This window comes from Bombina bombina, unplaced genomic scaffold (genome assembly GCF_027579735.1).
Source record: "Bombina bombina isolate aBomBom1 unplaced genomic scaffold, aBomBom1.pri scaffold_638, whole genome shotgun sequence".
Taxonomy (NCBI): Eukaryota; Metazoa; Chordata; class Amphibia; order Anura; family Bombinatoridae; genus Bombina; species Bombina bombina.
This window is the reverse complement of record NW_026512383.1, coordinates 100,118-121,634: the sequence shown is the minus strand read 5'-3', so window position 1 is coordinate 121,634 and position 21,517 is coordinate 100,118. Positions and strand designations below refer to the sequence as shown.

Sequence of the window (21,517 nt, the reverse complement as noted above, 5' to 3'; positions counted from 1 at the left end):
GTAAGTAGGCACCTCTAGATATTTGTCCTTCTTACACAATTTCTCTGGTGGTATCACAATGGGGTCACAATCATTCAGAGTCGCTAATACCTCCCGAAGTAACAGGCGGAGGTGTTCAAGCTTAAATTTAAATGGTCATAACGTCCTAATCTGTCTGAGGTAACACATTCCCTGAGTCTGAAAGCTCTCCCTCAGACAGCAATTCCCTAACCCCCAACTCAGAGCACTGTGAGGGTACATCGGAAATAGCCAATAAAGCATCAGAGGATTCAGTATTCACATTAATACCTGACCCACTGCGTTTACCCTGTAACACTGGTAATTTAGATAATACCTCTGTAAGGGTAGTTCACATAACTGCAGCCATCTCCTGCAGAGTAAAAGAATTAGACGCACTAGAGGTACTTGGCGTCGCTTGTGTGGGCGTTGAAGGTTGTGACACTTGGGGAGAATTGGGTTGCATATCTTGATTCTCTTCAGATTGAGAATCATCCTTAGGCACACTTTCTTGACCTAAAATATGCTTTTTACAATGTAAGGCCCTTTCAGTACAAGAGGTACACAATGTAAGAGGGGGTTCCACAATAGCTTCTAAACACATAGAACAATGAGATTCCTCAATGTCAGACATGTTGAACAGACTAGTAATAACCACAGAAGTCGTTAAACACTTTATTTATTGCTTGAAACAAATTGAGAAACGTGTACTGCGCCTTTAAGAAATAAAAAGTGCACAATTTTTCAAAAACTGCTTCAAAAATGTTATTTTACTCTGAAAATTAACTGTAGGCCATTAATGGCTCCTAAAATTATTGCACCCCAAGAGTAAGGGGAGAAATTAACCTCTAAAAGTAACTTAAATCACAAAAATATAAATTTTTACAAAAATACACCCTGCACCTCGCCACAGCGCTGCTGTGGCGCCTACCTGCCCCCAGGGTACTTTAAAATGACTCGCCAACGATCCGGATAAGAGAATCACTGTCTAGGATCAACCGGAGTTAATGCTTGCTGCTTCTCAGCCAGAAGGAAGTGCGCATCTGAGTGTGCGAAACTAAGCCCCGCCCCTTGTGGCCGATGCCGGAGTAGGCCTAAAACAACCGCATGGTGAAGCGGTTTTGCAAAAAAACTAAGTGGAACATATAAAACCCCAACACATACCAGTATAGCCACATACCGGTTATTCAATGCAACAAAAAAAAACGATCAACAGTTTTCAACAGCAAAATAAAACATAGGTCTCTAGTAACACCCCTCTATTTAACAGGTCTACTGCTTACCCCATTCCCTTACAGGGAAATAAATGCCAGCCAGTTCTGATATATCAAGTCTCCTAAGAAATAAAGGGCTGCAGATACCTCAATGCTGCTTGTAGCATGAAACCGTTCTCCACACTGAAGATGTCTCTTGTGTTACCTTCAGAAGTCTTGTGGGAACTAACATGGATCTTAGTTACAGCTGCTAAGATCATCAACCTCAGGGCAGAAATCTTCTTCCATATCCCTCTGAGGAAAATAGTACTCACCGGTACCATTTAAAATAAAAAACTTCTTGATTGAAGAAACTAAAACTAACTCCTCACTTTACCTCTTCCTAGTATAACACAGGCAAAGAGAATGACTGGGGGTGGAGGGGAAGGGAGGAGCTATATATACAGCTCTGCTGTGGTGCTCTTTGACACTTTCTGTTAGGAGGATAATATCCCACAAGGTTGAAATCCGTGGACTTGTATCTTGTAGAAGAAATTGTGTGTTCTACCTGAATCGAGAAACTGACTTCAGTGTCTTTTAAAGGGACATTAAACAGTAAAACTGTAGCTCATTAATGCCTATCCATAACCGTCTCAGCAGACAACAAGCTTCTAAAGCTATGGAAACCCAGGTTGCAACATGGCGGCACTCATTACCTTATGGCAACTAAAACTTTGCACTCTCTTCAATATTTAAACAACTAATATTTAAAAATATATCTGCATTTGTGTGTATCAGCATGTGTAACTTTTATTTAGTGTTTTAATGTCTGTTTAACTGTAATAGCTCATGTTTAACATATGATCTAACAATCAAACACTTGCGCCAGTGTGGAAGAACATGATCTGCCATTTCTATCCATATAGGATTAAATATATTAAGACCGTATCTTAAGCACCTCCATATGGTCCTACTGTCAACTTGCAAACGTATAATGAACCACAGCAAATGTACATATGTCACGCAGCTTCATCTGTGAATCATTTAATCGCTTTGTAGGCTCCTATATAGACAGCCGCCATTCTTCTGGCAATTAGAAAATTTATGCTTACCTGATAAATTTATTTCTTTTTTGACACGATGAGTCCACGGACCATCTTAATTACGAATGGGATATTCACCTCCTGGTCAGGAGAAGGCGGCAAAGAGCACCACAGCAGAGCTCTTAAATAGCTCCTCCCTTCCCTCCCACTCCAGTCATTTGACTGAAGCTAGGAAGAGAAAGGAAAAGCCAAGGTGCAGAGGTGTCGGAAGTTTACAATAACCCACAACCTGTCCAAAAGAACAGGGCGGGCCGTGGACTCATCGTGTCAAAAAAGAAATACATTTATCAGGTAAGCATAAATTTTCTTTCCTTTTTTAAGACACGATGAGTCCACAGATCATCTTAATTACTAATGGGATTCAATACCCAAGATAGAGTACACAGATGATACGGGAGGGAAAAGACAGGGCACCTAAACGGAAGGCACCACTGCTTTAAGAACCTTTCTCCCAAAAACAGCCTCAGCCGAGGCAAAAGTGTCCAACTTGTAGAATTTTGTATAGTGCGCATATAGGACCAAGTTGCAGCCTTGCAAATCTGTTCCACAGAAGCTTCATTGTTGAATGCCCATGAAGAAGCAACAGCCCTCATGGAATGAGCCGTAACCCTCTGAGAAGGCTGATGTACAGCAGTCTCATATGCAAAACATATGATACTCTTCAGCCAAAAAGAAAGAGAAATAGACTAAGCTTTCTGTCCCTTACGATTCCCTGAGAAAATCACAAAGAAAAAGACTGAGGAAAATCCTTAGTCGCCTGCAGGTAAAACTTTAAACACGGACCACATCCAAATTGTGCAGAAGTCGTTCCTTCTGAGAAGAAGGACTAGGACACAAAGACGGAGCAACAATCTCCTGACTAATGTTCCGATCAGAAACCAAACTTAGGAAGAAATCCTATTTTAGAACGTAAAACTACCTTATCTGAATGGAAAATAAGGTAAGGAGACCCATACTGCGATGCCGAGAGCTCTGACACACTATGAGCAGAAGAAATAGCAACAAGAGATAAAAAACTTTCCAAGATAACAACTTAATATCCAAGAAATGCATAAGCTCAAATGGAGCCCCTTGAAGAACTAAATTCAAACTCCATAGAGGAGTAACTGGTTTAAACACAGGCCTGATCTAGACCAAGGCCTGACAAAAAGATTGTACATCAGGTAAATCATCCAGATGTTTGCGTAACAAAATAGATAAGGCAGAAATTTGACCCTTTAGGGAACTTATCGATAATCCTTTCTCCAAACTTTCTTGGAGAAAAATAAAATTCTAGAAATCCTAACTACTCCATTAGTAGCCTTTGGATTCACACCAAGAGATATTTACACCATATTTTATAGTAAATTCTTCCAGTTACAGGTTTACGAGCCTGAATCATGGTCTATGTGACCGAGTCAGAAAAACCCTGCTTGGATAAAATTAAGCGTTCAACCTCCAAGCAGTCAGCTTCAGAGAAACTAGATTTGGGTAAAGGAAGGGCCCTTGAGTTAGAAGGTCCTTCCTCAGCAGAAGTCTCACAAACAGAAAGAAGTGACAGCATAGATATTTATTGTTGAGACAGCAGGACAAACAGCAACGTTTCGAGACTTCTGTCTCTTTGTCAAGCTAATGTGTACAATAAATTCAAACACCTTATATAACAGTCTACCACCAGGTGGCGCTAAAAACAAAGGTAAGAGTTAACCTCTTATATACTGGATATACTTATCATATAAAACACATAAATTATGTACAAAAAATACTAAATAATTAGCACCTCAATTATATAATTCAAAATTAAGGATAGAATTTAGTGCAATGTACAAAAAATACTCAGAAATTGACACCTTAACTATTTTGTTCAGAATTAATGATAGAATTTAAAGTGCAATATTAAATTCAAAATCTTTTAATTTTAGATTTTAAATTTTTAAATTTTGATTTTCATTCACAGAGATGATGTCCCTAAAGAAACACTGACAGGTCCCAGTCCTTATTCATGCCATTGGGATACATGGTACCCAATTCATGAATCCAGAACGCTTCTCTCTGCTTTAGCATTTTCTCCCTGTCCCCACCTCTACGTAATTTGGGGACATGGTAAATAATCTGAAAACGGAGTTGATTTATGGCATGTTTTTTATCTAAAAAATGTTCAGCGACTGGAGTTTTTACATTTTTAATTCTTATAGAGCTTTTATGCTCAATGATTCTATCACGTACACACCTTGTTGTCTCTCCAATATAGCTCCGCCCACAGGGACATTTAATTAGATAGATAACATAATCAGTGTTGCAGGTATAGTATCCCCTAATGTGATATTTTTTCCTATTACATGGGTGGTAGAACACAGGGCCTTTAATCAGATTCCCGCAACATGAGCAGTTTGGGCATGCATATGAACCACATCTATTGGTAGTTATATATCTGATTCACAGATGTTCTAGATCCTATATCTGCCTTAATTAAATGATCATGGAGATTTTTGCTACGTTTGTATGCAGGCATTGGTGGTTTCTGGAATTCTAGAATGTTAGGGTTACATTCACTCAATATATTTCAATGTTTCCTCACTATTTTTTGTATGGCTGGACTGAGGCTGCAGAATTCTGAGACAAAGGCTAATCGACTGTCTTTGTCAGTCTCCTTTCTCCTATTTGTAGTCTGTAATAGACTTTCTCTTGGAGTAGACAAAACAGATTTAATTTCTTTTTGAATTAGAGCTGGCGGATAGCCTCGCTCTATAAACCTTTGACCCATATTTACTAATCTAGCATCTACTAAATTAGGATCAGAGACAATGCGCCTGACTCTCAAAAGTTGACTTTTTGGAAGAGAGTTTATCAGGGATGGTGAATGTGCACTGTCATAGCGTAACAAACTGTTACGATCAGTACTTTTCCTGAATAAATCAATTTTTAAAGTGCATCCATCCTTAATAACTCTAGTGTCCAAAAATTCAATAGTGTCCTCATTCCATGTTAGTTTGAATTTGATATGATTAGTAGCGGCATTGAGATCTGCCACAAATGCCATTAGGGTTCCAACGTCGCCCAGCCACACCCCGAAGATGTCATCTATGTAGCGCCACCAGGTGGCGCCACATAGAGTAAACCAACTGTTGCAAAAAACTAATTTTTCTTCGAATATATTCATAAAAATGTTGGCGTAGTTTGGGGCGACGTTGGAACCCATGGCAGTACCCTGGATCTGCATATAAAAATTATCTTCAAAAGAGAAAATAAATTGCAATTTAGTACCATATCAAGTAACTGTAATAAAAAGTCAACTTTTTGTCTATTCAATTTGGTATCATTAGCCAGCACTGACTCTATAGCACCCAGACCGCTAGCATGTGTAATAGAAGTATAAAGACTGTCTACATCTAAACTAAAAAGAATAAACTTACTTGAAGAAAAATTTAGGGTATCTAATTTAAGAAGGAAATCACTGGTATCCTTAATGAAAGAGGTAGACAGTTCCACATAAGGTCTAAACATCCGGTCTAAAAAAACAAACATTTGTTAGTACAGAGTCAGTGCTTGCAATGATGGGACGGTCAGGGGGGGTCTCAAGATTTTTATGTATCTTTGGAAGGACATACATAACTGGAGTGTGTGGATGTTTCACTGTTAGAAACCTGACAAGATCTTCATCTATCAAATTATTTTTAAGGCTGTATTTAATACATGATCCAATTCTTTTTGTATAGAGAATAAAGGATTTTTTGTTAGTTTCTTATATACAGTGGTATCCTCTAATTGCCTGTAAATTTCATTGATATAGTCACTTGTAGTCATAACTAAAGCTCCACCCTTATCGGCTCTTTTTAGTATGATATCTCGCTTTAGTTTTATTGCTTCCAAAGTCTCAAATTCCTTTTTATTAAAATTCACTAATTTTTGATTATTATTTTGACAATATTTCCTATGACTAGATTTTTCATTAGCTTCAGTAATATGTCTAAGATGTTCAACATCCTTTTTAACGAAGTCTATGTAAGTTTCTACACTGTGGTTTAATTGATTGGGAATAAATGCACTCTTATTGCGTAAACCAAGTTGCTGCATAGAAATAATTTCTTTATTTTGCACTTTAGACTTATTTTGATACGGAATATTACTAAAGAATGCTTTTAACTTTAAGGAACGAAAAAATTTAAATAAATCAGTTTGTTATCTGAAAAAGTTACATTTCTGCTTTGGACAGTATGATAGTCCTTTATTTAAGACGGAAAGTTCATCATCGGTAATGACAACTAACAGTGGATTGCCTTAATAAGGAAATTGCACAACAAGCAGCAAAACTGATGGAGATGGAATTCACTATTAAACATACCTTGCCACAAGAGGAGTCAAATAAAGCATTGACAGATACCGCATCTAAGATTGAAGACCTAAGAAAAGATATAGAAGTACGGAAACGTACCAAATTTAGCCGAGACGAAACGGATTACATCCAAGGCAGAGTCTACCGGTGGCGGTACGATCCGGAAGGCACTAACCGCAGAACCACTTCCGGTCGCCAGAGACGCCGCGGAGGGATATCGGCACATCACGGCAGTAGCTCCGAGTCATCAGGCACATCTACGGGGGACTCCGACGCCGACAGAGGCGCGGAGGAAGGAAACATCGCAAAGGCTGGAAAAACCACGACCCACAAAGAGAAATCATATCGCCAGCTACGATCCCAGAAGAAAGTTTAACCATCAACAACGTGGTAAATATTTCCAAGACTGTCATTACCGATGATGAACTTTCCGTCTTAAATAAAGGACTATCATACTGTCCAAAGCAGAAATGTAACTTTTTCAGATAACAAACTGATTTATTTAAATTTTTTCGTTCCTTAAAGTTAAAAGCATTCTTTAGTAATATTCCGTATCAAAATAAGTCTAAAGTGCAAAATAAAGAAATTATTTCTATGCAGCAACTTGGTTTACGCAATAAGAGTGCATTTATTCCCAATCAATTAAACCACAGTGTAGAAACTTACATAGACTTCGTTAAAAAGGATGTTGAACATCTTAGACATATTACTGAAGCTAATGAAAAATCTAGTCATAGGAAATATTGTCAAAATAATAATAAAAAATTAGTGAATTTTAATAAAAAGGAATTTGAGACTTTGGAAGCAATAAAACTAAAGCGAGATATCATACTAAAAAGAGCCGATAAGGGTGGAGCTTTAGTTATAATGACTAAAAGTGACCATATCAATGAAATTTACAGGCAATTAGAGGATACCACTGTATATAAGAAACTAACAAAAAATCCTTTATTCTCTATACAAAAAGAATTGGATCATGTATTAAATACAGCCTTAAAAATAATTTGATAGATGAAGATCTTGTCAGGTTTCTAACAGTGAAACATCCACACACTCCAGTTATGTATGTCCTTCCAAAGATACATAAAAATCTTGAGACCCCCCTGGCCGTCCCATCATTGCAAGCACAGACTCTGTACTAACAAATGTTTGTTTTTTTAGACCGGATGTTTAGACCTTATGTGGAACTGTCTACCTCTTTCATTAAGGATACCAGTGATTTCCTTCTTAAATTGGATACCCTAAATTTTTCTTCAAGTAAGTTTATTCTTTTTAGTTTAGATGTAGACAGTCTATATACTTCTATTACACATGCTAGCGGTCTGGGTGCTATAGAGTCAGTGCTGGCTAATGATACCAAATTGAATAGACAAAAAGTTGACTTTTTATTACAGTTACTTGATATGGTACTAAATTGCAATTATTTTCTCTTTGAAGATAATTTTTGTATGCAGATCCAGGGTACTGCCATGGGTTCCAACGTCGCCCCAAACTACGTCAACATTTTTATGAATATATTCGAAGAAAAATTTGTTTTTTGCAACAGTTGGTTTACTCTGTGGCGCCACCTGGTGGCGCTACATAGATGACATCTTCGGGGTGTGGCTGGGCGACGTTGGAACCCTAATGGCATTTGTGGCAGATCTCAATGCCGCTACTAATCATATCAAATTCAAACTAACATGGAATGAGGAAACTATTGAATTTTTGGACACTAGAGTTAAGGATGGATGCACTTTAAAAACTGATTTATTCAGGACAAGTACTAATCGTAACAGTTTGTTACACTATGACAGTGCACATTCACCATCCCTGATAAACTCTCTTCCAAAATGTCAACTTTTGAGAGTCAGGCGCATTGTCTCTGATCCTAATTTAGTAGATGCTAGATTAGTAGATATGGGTCAAAGGTTTATAGAGCGAGGCTATCCACCAGCTCTAATTCAAAAAGAAATTAAATCTGTTTTGTCTACTCCAAGAGAAAGTCTATTACAGACTACAAATAGGAGAAAGGAGACTGACAAAGACAGTCGATTAGCCTTTGTCTGAGAATTCTGCAGCCTCAGTCCAGCCATACAAAAAATAGTGAGGAAACATTGAAATATATTGAGTGAATGTAACCCTAACATTCTAGAATTCCAGAAACCACCAATGCCTGCATACAAACGTAGCAAAAATCTCCATGATCATTTAATTAAGGCAGATATAGGATCTAGAACATCTGTGAATCAAAGATATATAACTACCAATAGATGTGGTTCATATGCATGCCTAAACTGCTCATGTTGCGGGAATCTGATTAAAGGCCCTGTGTTCTACCACCCATGTAATAGGAAAAAATATCACATTAGGGGATACTATACCTGCAACACTGATTATGTTATCTATCTAATTAAATGTCCCTGTGGGCGGAGCTATATTGGAGAGACAACAAGGTGTGTACGCGATAGAATCATTGAGCATAAAAGCTCTATAAGAATTAAAAATTTAAAAGCTCCAGTCGCTGAACATTTTTTAGATAAAAAACATGCCATAAATCAACTCCGTTTTCAGATTATTTACCATGTCCCCAAATTACGTAGAGGTGGGGACAGGGAGAAAATGCTAAAGCAGAGAGAAGCGTTCTGGATTTATGAATTGGGTACCATGTGTCCCAATGGCATGAATAAGGACTGGGACCTGTCAGTGTTTCTTTAGGGACATCATCTCTGTGAATGAAAATCAAAATTTAAAACCTAAAATTAAAAGATTTTGAATTTAATATTGCACTTTAAATTCTATCATTAATTCTGAACAAAATAGTTGAGGTGTCAATTTCTGAGTATTTTTTGTACATTGCACTTTAAATTCTATCATTAATTTTGAATTATATAATTGAGGTGCTAATTATTTAGTATTTTTTGTACATAATTTATGTGTTTTATATGATAAGTATATCCAGTATATAAGAGGTTAACTCTTACCTGTGTTTTTAGCGCCACCTGGTGGTAGACTGTTATATAAGGTGTTTGAATTTATTGTACACATTAGCTTGACAAAGAGACAGAAGTCTCGAAACGTTGCTGTTTGTCCTGCTGTCTCAACAATAAATATCTATGCTGTCACTTCTTTCTGTTTGTGATATCATTACCTCTTGACCTTGGAAGCAGGTCACTGTGACTTTGCATGATATTACCTGTGTGCTGGATTTTCTTTATTACTTCAGCAGAAGTCTCCACAGTGGCAGAGATGACATGTCCACCCAATCTGCATACCAAATCCTGCAAGGTCAAGCCGGCGCAAAGAGGATCACCGACGCCTTCTCCTGCTTGATTCGAGCAATGACCCGAGGCAAAAGAGCAAACGGAGGAAATAAGTATGCTAGACTGAAGGTCCAAGGGACCGCCAGAGCAACTATCAACTCCGCCTGAGGGTCCCTGAGGGTCCCTCAGGCTGATGAAACAGTACATGATACTGAGAAACGCGTTGCTGTGTTTTTAATGTGTTGTAATAAACACTTTTAATATATACAATTTGCTACTTTGCTTCTCTTTGGACACCCTCAATTGAAGTCATTTCGATACTGTTGGAGGCGGAACAGTGCCTTCCTGACAACATAGCCTTTTTGGTGAACACCATTTTGGCTTCTGGGAGTCTTTGCTCAAGAGGAGAGTTTACCGGACAACTCTGAGGTTCCGGTTTGCCTAGCCAGCACCACATCTTGGTGCTTTTGTACACGTGAGTGCATTTGAGCTATAATTTATATCTTGATACACTATACGGAATTATGCTATGTGGTGACTTCTCTATTTCCTTATAGATTAACTCGTTGTGGATGGCCTTATACATCGAGGAGAGCTGCCTTACACCTCTATAACTTTTGGGGATAATTTTGGACTTTATTTTTGTCTATCTGGACGTTCATATTTACAATTTTGTATGTTTCAAGCTATTTTTTACATACCTGTATGTTTATGCCTAAGTGATACTACGTATAGGAAATATATGTATTAAGAACTGTGAAACCATCTACAATTTTGCTATTATTATATCTAGATAGCGCCCCTATCTCATATATTATTGTATAATCCTTTTTAGGGTGTACATACACATATATATATATATATATATTATCCACAAATTGGAAGTGTTTGTCTAGAAAGGCAAACCTTAGAAAACTTGTGATGGTCCCTGTGAATGGGAACATGCAAGTACGCGTCCTTTAAATCCACAGTTGTCATAAATTGACCCTCTTGGACCAAAGGGAGAATGGAACTAATAGTTTCCATCTTGAAGGACAGTACAGTGAGGAATTTGTTTAGACTCTTGAGATCTAAAATAGGCCTGAAGGTTTCCTCCTTGATTGGGAACCACGAACAGATTGGAATAAAATCCCAGACCCCCTTCCTGAATCGGAACAGGAACTATCACTCCCAGGATGGAGCGGTCTCTTACACAGTGCAAGAACGCCTCTCTTGTCTACAGATAATCTTGAAAGCAGAAACCTGCCTCTGGGAGAAAAACTTTTGAAACTCTAATTTGTATCCCTGGGACCTATTTTCTATTGCCCAGGGAACCTGAACATCTCGAACCCAAGTCTGAGCGAAGACGAAAAGTCTGTCCCCTACAAGAATTTTTCAATTCTTTAAATTTCAAAAGAGATTAGTTCCGTCAAGGTAGGTCCCAACAAGGTCTTCCCCCTTGTAAGGAATCGCTAAAAGCTTAGACTTAGAGCATACATCCAAAGAACAAGGCTCTAACCATAAGGCTCTGTGAGCTGGAACAGAGAAACCTATGTTCCCAGTTTGAATGAAAAATTTTAAATAAAGGAATTAGCCAATTTGAAAGCTTTTATCCTATCCTGGATTTTATCCAGGGGAGTTTCTGACTTAGTAGTATCAGACAACGCATCAAACCAATATTCCGTCGCACTAGTGACGGTAGCAAAGTACACAGTTGGTTGCCATTGTAAGCCCTAGTGTACATCCCCTTTCTAATTTTTGTCCATAGGACCTTTGAAAAAACCTAAATATCCTCTAAGGGTATAGTAGGTCTCTTAGCTAATGTACTAACTGGGCGCACTAGGATAGATTACACCGGTAATGTTGGAGTCGCCCAGGCTAGCTAAAACCTCCTAAAGTAACAAATGGAGGTGTTCAAGCTAAAAAACTGAAAGAAAAGCAACCTCAGGATCAAATAAGATAATATTCCATCTGAGTCTGTGAATTCTCTCTCATATAATCCCGAAATATCTTCCTCTTTCAGGTAATAGGGAAGAACCATTCGGAACAGTAACTACTGAATCAATTTTCTATTCTAAATGATTGAAAATAATTCCTCTAGTAATGTTTTCTACCTCGTGGGGGAAACATAAATGCATGAAATGCAGAGCAACTCCGGGTGGAGTGTGAAAGGAAGCGCAGGGCACTGCATGGGGGCCATTACGTTTAGTGGGACACTATAGGAGAATTTTGTGGCATAGATTGACCATTGTCAACAGACTCCTAGACCGCAATCGCCTTAGAAGGAGTAGGTTCAGAAAAGAGACATTTTTTAATAAAAAAATAACACATAAAAAACATTACTGTCTCCTTAAATTTTAAAAAGTAACTTTATTTTTTGTGTGCCCTTGTTCCATCCTAAGTCACAAAGGATGAATTAAACAAATAAACATGTTAAATTTTGTAATAAAAGTTAACCATAAAAAAAGTTACTGTCTCTTTAAAACTTAAAAAGAAACTTTATATTTTTTAAGAGCAGCAGAAGGATAAATTAGTATGTAATTATATTAGAACCTATCTTCACCTCGGCCTAACCATTGTTGAGGTGCCCATCTGTCTTTGAAACCAGAAAATCCCCAAACTTTATTTATAAAAAGTTACAAGGAATAGAGAGAAGATACTGGTTCTTATTCATAACGGATCCGGAATGCAGTAGCGGCGCTGTCCGGTCCCACAGAAGGAACAACATTAACTACTGTGCTACCAGGTTTCTTTTCCGATATCGGAAGAAAAATTGGAAGTGCGCCATCCAAAACGGCGCCAAACATAGCTCCGCCCCATGGGCGTTATACCAGTAACTCTGTCGTTCTACACTGGCAATGTACCCAAACAGTAGCGTGCGCTCTCAAAACCGCGCAAACCAAGCTACGCCCATCATGGGCGTTACCGCTATTGTTCTCCCGGTTGCCATTGTCATAAAGTTAAAAATAGCTACCGGGAGAAACTTAGGCTCTAGTAAAAACTTGAGAGAAAAAAGTGCTACCACGGATATGTAGCATCTTAGCCCAAAGACAAAGCGATTGCTGAACCTGCCACAAAATACATTTCCCTCCTACTGAGTTCTCTATACTCAGTTACAGAGGTTAAGCCCTTAGTCTCCCAGTGCCTGCATACCACTTGCTGTCACAGGGTCCTCCTCCCTTATAGAAAATGAAGTTATGTCCCCTGGAATTTAATAAAGTGCTTCACTCCTCTGAGATCTTCCCAGACCCAGAATAAAAAGTTAGCACTTACCTTTAAAATCTGCCCGACAGTAGGGCAGCTCAGCAGGTTTGCGAAGTCATCTCCCTCACATAGCCCTGTGGAAAAAGGATAAAGCCTGAGCCATCTTACTTAGGGTATCAGGATTAGGGCAGCATAAATATATGGGAAGCGCAGTGAGAATTATGTCCCACAAGTTCCCATTGCTCTAAAGCCACCAAAGCTCTACTGAAGAGACTGAGATGGACTACGGCTACACCCTAGAACAAAGCAGCACAATCTTGCACTACTTTAAAAATAATAAACTCTTGATTAAAGAATCTAATCTAACACCTCACTTTACCTCTTCCTATCACTAACGTAGGCAAAGAGAATGACTGGGTTGGGAGTGAAGGGAGGTGATATTTAACAGCTATGCTGTGGTGCTCTTTGCCTCCTCCTGCTGACCAGGTGGTGAATATCCCATTAGTAATTAAGAAGATCCGTGGACTCATCGTGTCTTAAAAAAGAAATATGGTGTCAGACACAACAGCACTAACAGATATATATAATATTATGCAGATAATTTACATGAAAACCCTGCCTCTCTATGTGTTTATTTCTGCTGTAGGTATAAAACAGCAGCTGATGAGCCGTTATATGCTTCACAAATAACCCCACAGTAGCAAGATAATACCTGGAAATCTTGTCTTGTTTATTGCTTTCTGGTCAATTTATTTTCTTTATGAAAAGTGAAGTTTCCCGGGAGAAAACCAAAGACTTGAAACAACTGCCTAGCACAGCAAACCTAAGCAAACAGAAAATCTAGACATAAATCCTTCAGAACTCTTTGCTCATATGGCTAGACACTGCTTTGTTAGTATCTGAAGGCAGCAGCTGCTCATGGTATTCACTGACTCGGGCCAAGAGACACCTCACTGACTCGGGCCAAGAGACACCTCACTGACTCGGGCCAAGAGACACCTCACTGACTCGGGCCAAGAGACACCTCACTGACTCGGGCCAAGAGACACCTCACTGACTCGGGCCAAGAGACACCTCACTGACTCGGGCCAAGAGACACCTCACTGACTCGGGCCAAGAGACACCTCACTGACTCGGGCCAAGAGACACCTCACTGACTCGGGCCAAGAGACACCTCACTGACTCGGGCCAAGAGACACCTCACTGACTCGGGCTAAGAGAGGCAGAAACATACATCTGGGGTTGGGTATGTCACAGTCCAGCTGAGTGCATCTCTCAATAGTCTTTTGTTAGGCCAGTAGCATAAGACAGGCAACTACAGCTAATAGTGTTGTCAGCAACACACACAAACAACATTGTAGGGTTCTCAGATCTGGGCTGTAAGTGTCTAATGGTTAAATGAAAGAATGACTAAGTCTCAGGATTCGTGTTCTTGCTTGATACAACTAATAGTAGTTTTAGTCACTTCACTGTAATTGTCGACCATTCATTTAATTAGCCAAATAAATGAAACCAAATGGTAAAAACACACAAACAGAATCCAGCCCTTATTAGGGGGAGCTGGAGGACCTGCTGATCAATGAGAAGCATGAGGAGACCATTCTGTATAAAACATCAAGCTCTTGCCTGGTAATTCTCTCCTGTACCGAGTCAATTTAAAAGATTTTGATCCAGAAAGCAAATGTATATAACTACTCAAATTGCTATTAGAGAATTGAGTGAGTGTCAGTACACACAAGGAACACAGAAGAGGAGCACTGTGCATCTCACCAGCTGGGGTGCTGCTCTCCTCCATAGTTAAAGGGGTATCTGTAGGGGAAGAGGTTTTGACAGGCAACGTCGGCGACTCTTCCCTTTCCTCCTCTGACTCAGCTTTCCTCTTTCCAGTGCCAGATATTTTCCCCTGAGATCAGAAAACTGTTAGTTTGGCCCAGTAGAGTAAAGTAGGACATATAAAAGGCACCCCTACACTTACCTGCAGCATGCCGTAGAATCCAGCCTGTGACTCCTGCACCATACCAGTCACAGGGGGAGGCACAGGAGCCGGGGAGGTGGGGAGCGTCATTTGTGTTAGGGAGGAAGCCTGGGAGGGGACCTGGGGGGCTCCCAATGCCAGGGCCTGTGCAGGACCCTGCTGCCTAGCTCCCACTTGCTGTACAGGTATGTGAGGCTGGTTGGCTGGAGGTGTGGTGATTGGTCTTGCTCCTTGGGAAGGTTTAACTCCGAGGTGCCCCTGTAAGTTTAGCGGAGGAACCCCTTTTCCAGGCTGCTTGGGTTGGATAGGCACTGGCGATTTGGTTGGAAGGGTAGCCTCAGTAGTCTGGAGCATAGGCTGCACAACTAAGGTCTGCTGGGTAGGGGTAGTTTGCAGGCCCTGCTGCTGAGATGACTGGGGTTGTGGTTGGGCCAGCTGGAGATGTGTGGAGGCATGGAGCAGCTGGGACTGGCGGTGCTGGTGAATTGCAATCTGCTGCTGGAAAACCACCTGCTTCTGCTGTAGGACTGAGTGAGGCTGAATGTGAGTGTACGTGGCTGAAGAGACAAAAGACATACAATGAAATTGGGAGAGAATACAGAATAAAGTGGCCAGAAAATAGAAGTAATGAAAGAGAAATCGAGGAAGAGAGACTAAAATAAATAAATGGCAGTAATATTATATACAGTTTCTACTTTGGGACCTGTATTTTCAATATTGTCTTCCTAAAATATTTGTTTAAATAAAGCAACCATTGAGAGGCGATACAATTTTGAATGATTTGACATTTAAGTGATATTGCACAGAGGTGCCTATGAGGCAGAAGGTAGATATCATGGTGCAATATGGACAGAGACCGTGAGAGCTCCAGTTACATAACAAGCATATGTATAAATGAAACATCTCTCAGAACAATGAGCTAGAGAAAACCTTCTCACAACAATGCACAAAAGCCTCTGTCACAATTAGTCGATACAGGCCACAATGGCCAGATATTGTGTGTCACCTAAGCTTGTGCTTCCTTATTCAACTACAGTAAAGCAAATCAACTATTAGGTAAATACCCCAGCAATGAACACAAACTCACCAGAGCTGATCAGGGTTTGATTCGGAGCTGGAGTTGCTGCACGGGTAAGGTTGATGCCAACACTCTGTTGCACACATTCCCCCTCTGCCTTCCTCCCCTCAGCCTCTGTTTGACTTCCCTGGCTTACAGTGCCCCCAACGGGGCCCGTTGGGCTCTTTACAGACTGAGGCACTGAGGGAGAGGGCAGCTGTGGGGGCGCAGTTGAGGAGGCTGGGTGAGTTGGTGGTTTAGTGGCTGTTGGTAGTGGTTGGGAGATGGTAGGTGCCACGGCTGAGGAAGTGGGTGGGATAGTCTGCTGACCACGAACTGCCAAGTTCTGAACCTGAGTCAAGAGAATATGATGAGAGTACTGAAATCACAAAAGCTGACCAGCCTATGAGATCTCTCTGAGAATACAGCATATATATATTTAATCAGCTAAAAGGTGCTGCAATATAGGATTACTTCCAACCTCATTCCAGTAATTCAGCCACCCTAAGGATAGATGCATTTATACACATGAGCAAACGCCAGCCCAGGTATATGATTAATTGTTTCTCTGACCACCAACAAGACGGTAGGAATGTCCTCACATCTGGCCTTTCATGTCCACTGGGAAATCTACCTTTATAAACCTAAACAAATATGCTATTAAATGGATATTATTTAAAGGGAACCCGAAGTAAAAAATTTAACTTTATGACTCAAATAGAGCATGCAATTAAACAACCTTCCTAGCTACTTCCATTATCCGTTTATATACACACTTACTGAGCATGTACAAGAGTTTAGTGTATACATGTGTGTGTGATTGGCTGATGACTGTCACATGATACAATTATTTACACACTTACTGAGCATGTACAAGAGTTTAGTGTATACATGTGTGTGTGATTGGCTGATGACTGTCACATGATACAGTTATATACACACTTACTGAGCATGTGCAAGAGTTCAGTGTATACATGAGTAATTCGCTGATGACTGTCGCATGATACAGTTATATACACACTTTCCGAGCATGTTCAAGAGTTCAGTGTATACATGAGTCTGATTGGCTGAGGACTGTCAAATGGTACAGTTATATACACACTTACTGAGCATGTGCAAGAGTTTAATGTATACATATGAGTCTGATTGGCTGCTGACTGTCACATGATACAGTTATATACACACTTTCTGAAGCACCAGCTACTACTGAGCATGTGCAAGAGTTCACAGTGTACACGTCTGATTTGCTGAGGTCTGTCACATACAGTTATATACATACTTTCTGAGCAAAAACAAGAGTTCAGTGAATACATGAGTCTGATTCGCTGATGACTGTCATAATACAGTTAAATAGACTTTCTGAGCATGTACAAGAGTCCAGTGTATATGAGTCTGTGATTGGCTGATGGCTGTCACATGATACAGTTATATACACTTACTGAGCATGTGCAAGAGTTCACATGGTACAGGTGTCTTTGTTAGAAAGTGTGTTTATAACTATATCATGTGACACCAATTAGCCAATCACAAAAGCACATGCTCAGTAGGAACGAGCCTCAGTAAGTGTGCATATAACTATCATGTGACAGAACGTAGCCAATCACAAAATGCATATACATATATTCTGTTATTCTTGCACATGCTCAGTAGGAACGAGCCTCAGTAAGTGTGCATATAACTGTATCATGTGACAGAACATAGCCAATCACAAAATGCATATACATATATTCTGTTATTCTTGCACATGCTCAGTAGGAACGAGCCTCAGTAAGTGTGCATATAACTGTATCATATGACAGAACGTAGCCAATCACAAAATGCATATACATATATTCTGTTATTCTTGCACATGCTCAGTAGGAACGAGCCTCAGTAAGTGTGCATATAACTGTATCATATGACAGAACGTAGCCAATCACAAAATGCATATACATATATTCTGATATTCTTGCACATGCTCAGTAGGAACGAGCCTCAGTAAGTGTGCATATAACTGTATCATGTGACAGAACATAGCCAATCACAAAATGCATATACATATATTCTGATATTCTTGCACATGCTCAGTAGGAACGAGCCTCAGTAAGTGTGCATATAACTGTATCATGTGACAGAACATAGCCAATCACAAAATGCATATACATATATTCTGTTATTCTTGCACATGCTCAGCAGGAACGGGCGCATATAAAGAGATTGTGCACATTTACATAATGGAATTGAATTTGAAAGTTGTTTAAAACTGCTGCTCTGTCTGAATCATGAAAGTTTCATTTTCTACATTAATGTCCCTTAAAGGGACAGTATACACCAATTTTCATATAACTGCATGTAATAGACACGACTATAAAGAATAATATGCACAGATACTGATATAAAAATCCAGTATAAAACCGTATGGGCTTTATAAATGGATCATCTACAAAACATTTATGCAAAGAAAAATCTAGTGTATAAAGTCCCTTTAAATGATCCTTTACATAGATATATTTATTGTGACAAGATATGTAAATATACTGAGTTCTTATGTTTCTACAACATCAACCAGAATACTCACAGGGGCAAATAAAGAGATGCATTCTATGGTTCTCATAGTTTGGAAGCAATCAAATCCCATAAGGGACTGAAGAAATCCCCTTATATTTTATAAGAAGCCCAGGGAGGGTATTTATGTGACTAGGTGAATTGTGTGTCTGTAAATTAGTAAAAAGTATTTACAGATATGAAAAAGCGCCTATCAAACACTTCCCACGTATTTATTGTGTCACATTGCTCTGGGCACAAACAGCACGAGCACACCCCAGTCTGAAGCTCTGCGCACTTTGTGACAAGTAAATAGTGTGAAATAAATATAATTATTTCAAAGGCGATAACTTGACCCCTTACCTGGTCAGAGTCCTGGTGTAGGGTTTGGTTTTGGGGAGACGCCACCTCCTGCTGTACAGTGGCCACAGGGCCATTATGCATCAGAATGAGCTGCGAGTTCAGTGGGACACCACGGCCAAGAGAACGATTCACCTGCAACAGGCTACCCAGCTGTGGTTGCTTTAGAGAAAAGAGAGGAAAGTCAGAGACGGTAGATATAAAATGGGTGCATTACTAAAGTCAGATTACTCTAGCGGACCGATAAACAGGACATGGCATCAGAAAGGCAGGTACTCATACAATGAAGAAGCTGTTACAGATACAAATAACTGCTGGAGCAGATAAAACAGACAGAATGTCAGAGACTGACACAGGAGACATCAGCAGAGAAGGTAAATGCATAGCAATAGGCCTCAGTGTGGGAGCCACACAAGGATAGCCATCATGATTGGCCGATGAACATATCAGATACCCTAGGACAGATAAATAGAATGGTATAGAGGGAAATGGTGAACAAACTGGGGTACTTTATATAACCAATAGGGAATGGGTAGGTAAATAAGTTGCTTTACCGCCTAGTTATTACTGCACATTACACACAGTGTTTGCTGTTTATTCTTAAATTAACTCAGGTGCAGCAATAAATACATTTTTTGCATCTCGCTAGGGGCCTGATGATCTAAAGCTCTCTGCTCTGGTGAGAACATCTCAGCTGTCGCATACAATTCTAGAGAGGCCAATTTAAGCTTGAGAGCTGTTTATCTCGTTATGTTAAGAAGATTTGCACAATTTCTCTCCATGTCGGTAAGTTTGTGATCATCAGGACCTAGAAAAGAAATAACTGGCAATATCCTTCATGAAGCAAATGAATCAGACGTGTTATTGGTACAGAAAGGCGAAGCATAGACCAGTAGTTTGACCGTGTTCCGAATACCCCCCTTGGAAGCAGAGATAATGTAGAAGAGTCTGGTTTTCCTCTTACCCGCAGGTACATCTGAGTCTGGGATTGGCTGAGAGGGGGAGAGTTGGTGTTGCTGAGGAGGACTGACTGGGTAAGGGTGGTGGCACTAGGTGCTGTGACATTCTGTGTGCGACTTAAAAGTTGGGCAGAGGAACTTGTGGAGAGATTAGCCTGCTGAGAGAGGGATGAGTTAATAGAACATCAAAATCTGTATAATTATTTCACAGTAATTATTCACTGATCGTTTATATTAAACACAGTAGGTAACATGGGAACAATACCAGAACTCATTTTCCCATCCTACTGGACAAACCCTTAAAGGGACAGTATACACCAATTTTCATATAACTGCATGTAATGCACTACTTTAAAGAATAATATGCACAAATACTGATCTGCAAATCCAGTATAAAACCGTTTAAAAACTTACTTAGAAGCTCCAAGTTTAGCTCTGTTGAAAAGGTTAGCTGTAAAACCCACTAAAAGTGGGTGTATAGCATAAAAACAGACCACCCCTGCATATGAAAAGACTCTTTACACAAACAGAAGCAAGCTGGAGTAGGGGGGAGATTTATCAAGTTGAGGCAGACAGGGGTGCATATACACGCCCCTGTCCACTGCAGCTCGCCTTTGGCGGTCTGAATTCTCCTGGAGGAATTCAGCATTGCACACGAGCGCTATTTTGCGCTAACATGCAATCCCACCCCATGCCCACGCACAGCCAATCACGCGCAGGAAGGAGCTGTCAATCTCCCTGGTCGGAAAAGACGGGGGAGATTGAATTGTGCCAAGCAAGAGGTCAGCAAAGCAGTGGTCTGATGACCGCTGCTTGTTAAATACGACGTGCAGGTTCACGTGTGAGAACCTGTAGCTGTAGGGGCTGGTGAAAGCCTTTGATAAATCGACCCCTAGGTATGCATCAGTTTACTTTAAAAGTTTGTGGTGTGGTTAGGAGTCTGAAAATCAGGGCAATGTTATTTAAAAAAAATAAGCAAAACAATACATTTATTTTTTTTAAAAATCTGTATAGGCTATATAAATAGATAATCTACAAAACATTTATGCAAAGAAAAAAGGAAATTTATGCTTTCCTGATAAATTTATTTCTTTTACGATATGATGAGTCCACGGATTTCATCTTTACTTATGGGATATCGCCTCCTGGTCAGCAGGAGGAGGCAAAGAGCACCACAGCAGAGCTGTATATATAGTTCCTCCCTTCCCTCCCACTCCAGTCATTCGACCGAAGTTAGGAAGAGAAAGGAAAAGCCAAGGTGCAGGTGTGACTGAAGTTAAACAAAAAAAAAGACCTGTCTTAGAAAATGACAGGGTGGGCCGTGGACTCGTCATATCGTAAAATAAATAAATTTATCAGGTAAGCATAAATTTCCTTTTCTTTTACAAGATATGACGAGTCCACGGATTTCATCCTTACTTATGGGATACAATACCAAAGCTATAGGACACGGATGAAAGGGAGGGACAAGACAGGAACCTAAACGGAAGGCACCACTGCTTGAAGAACCTTTCTCCCAAAAACAGCCTCGGACGAGGCAAAAGTATCAAATTTGGAAAAAGTGTGAAGAGACGACCAAGCTGCTGCCTTGCAAATTTGTTCAACAGAAGCAT

The 21,517-nt window shown here is 39.9% G+C and overlaps 1 protein-coding gene across 3 annotated transcripts in view; it reads right to left on the bottom strand.

Moving 5' to 3' along the window:
* PHC1 (polyhomeotic homolog 1) overlaps positions 1-21,517 on the bottom strand; it is a 99,713-nt gene that overhangs the window by 70,652 nt on the left and 7,544 nt on the right. For 2 of the 3 annotated variants that reach the window (XM_053696940.1, XM_053696941.1), the window contains exons 5-9: positions 19,910-20,062; positions 18,949-19,107; positions 16,093-16,414; positions 15,006-15,562; positions 14,801-14,933 (exon numbers count right to left, since the gene is read on the bottom strand). In XM_053696940.1, coding sequence (XP_053552915.1) covers positions 14,801-14,933; positions 15,006-15,562; positions 16,093-16,414; positions 18,949-19,107; positions 19,910-20,062 — 1,324 coding nt within the window. The remainder of the gene's footprint in view (positions 1-14,800; positions 14,934-15,005; positions 15,563-16,092; positions 16,415-18,948; positions 19,108-19,909; positions 20,063-21,517) is intronic. The other variant, XM_053696942.1, reaches the window with a different exon arrangement.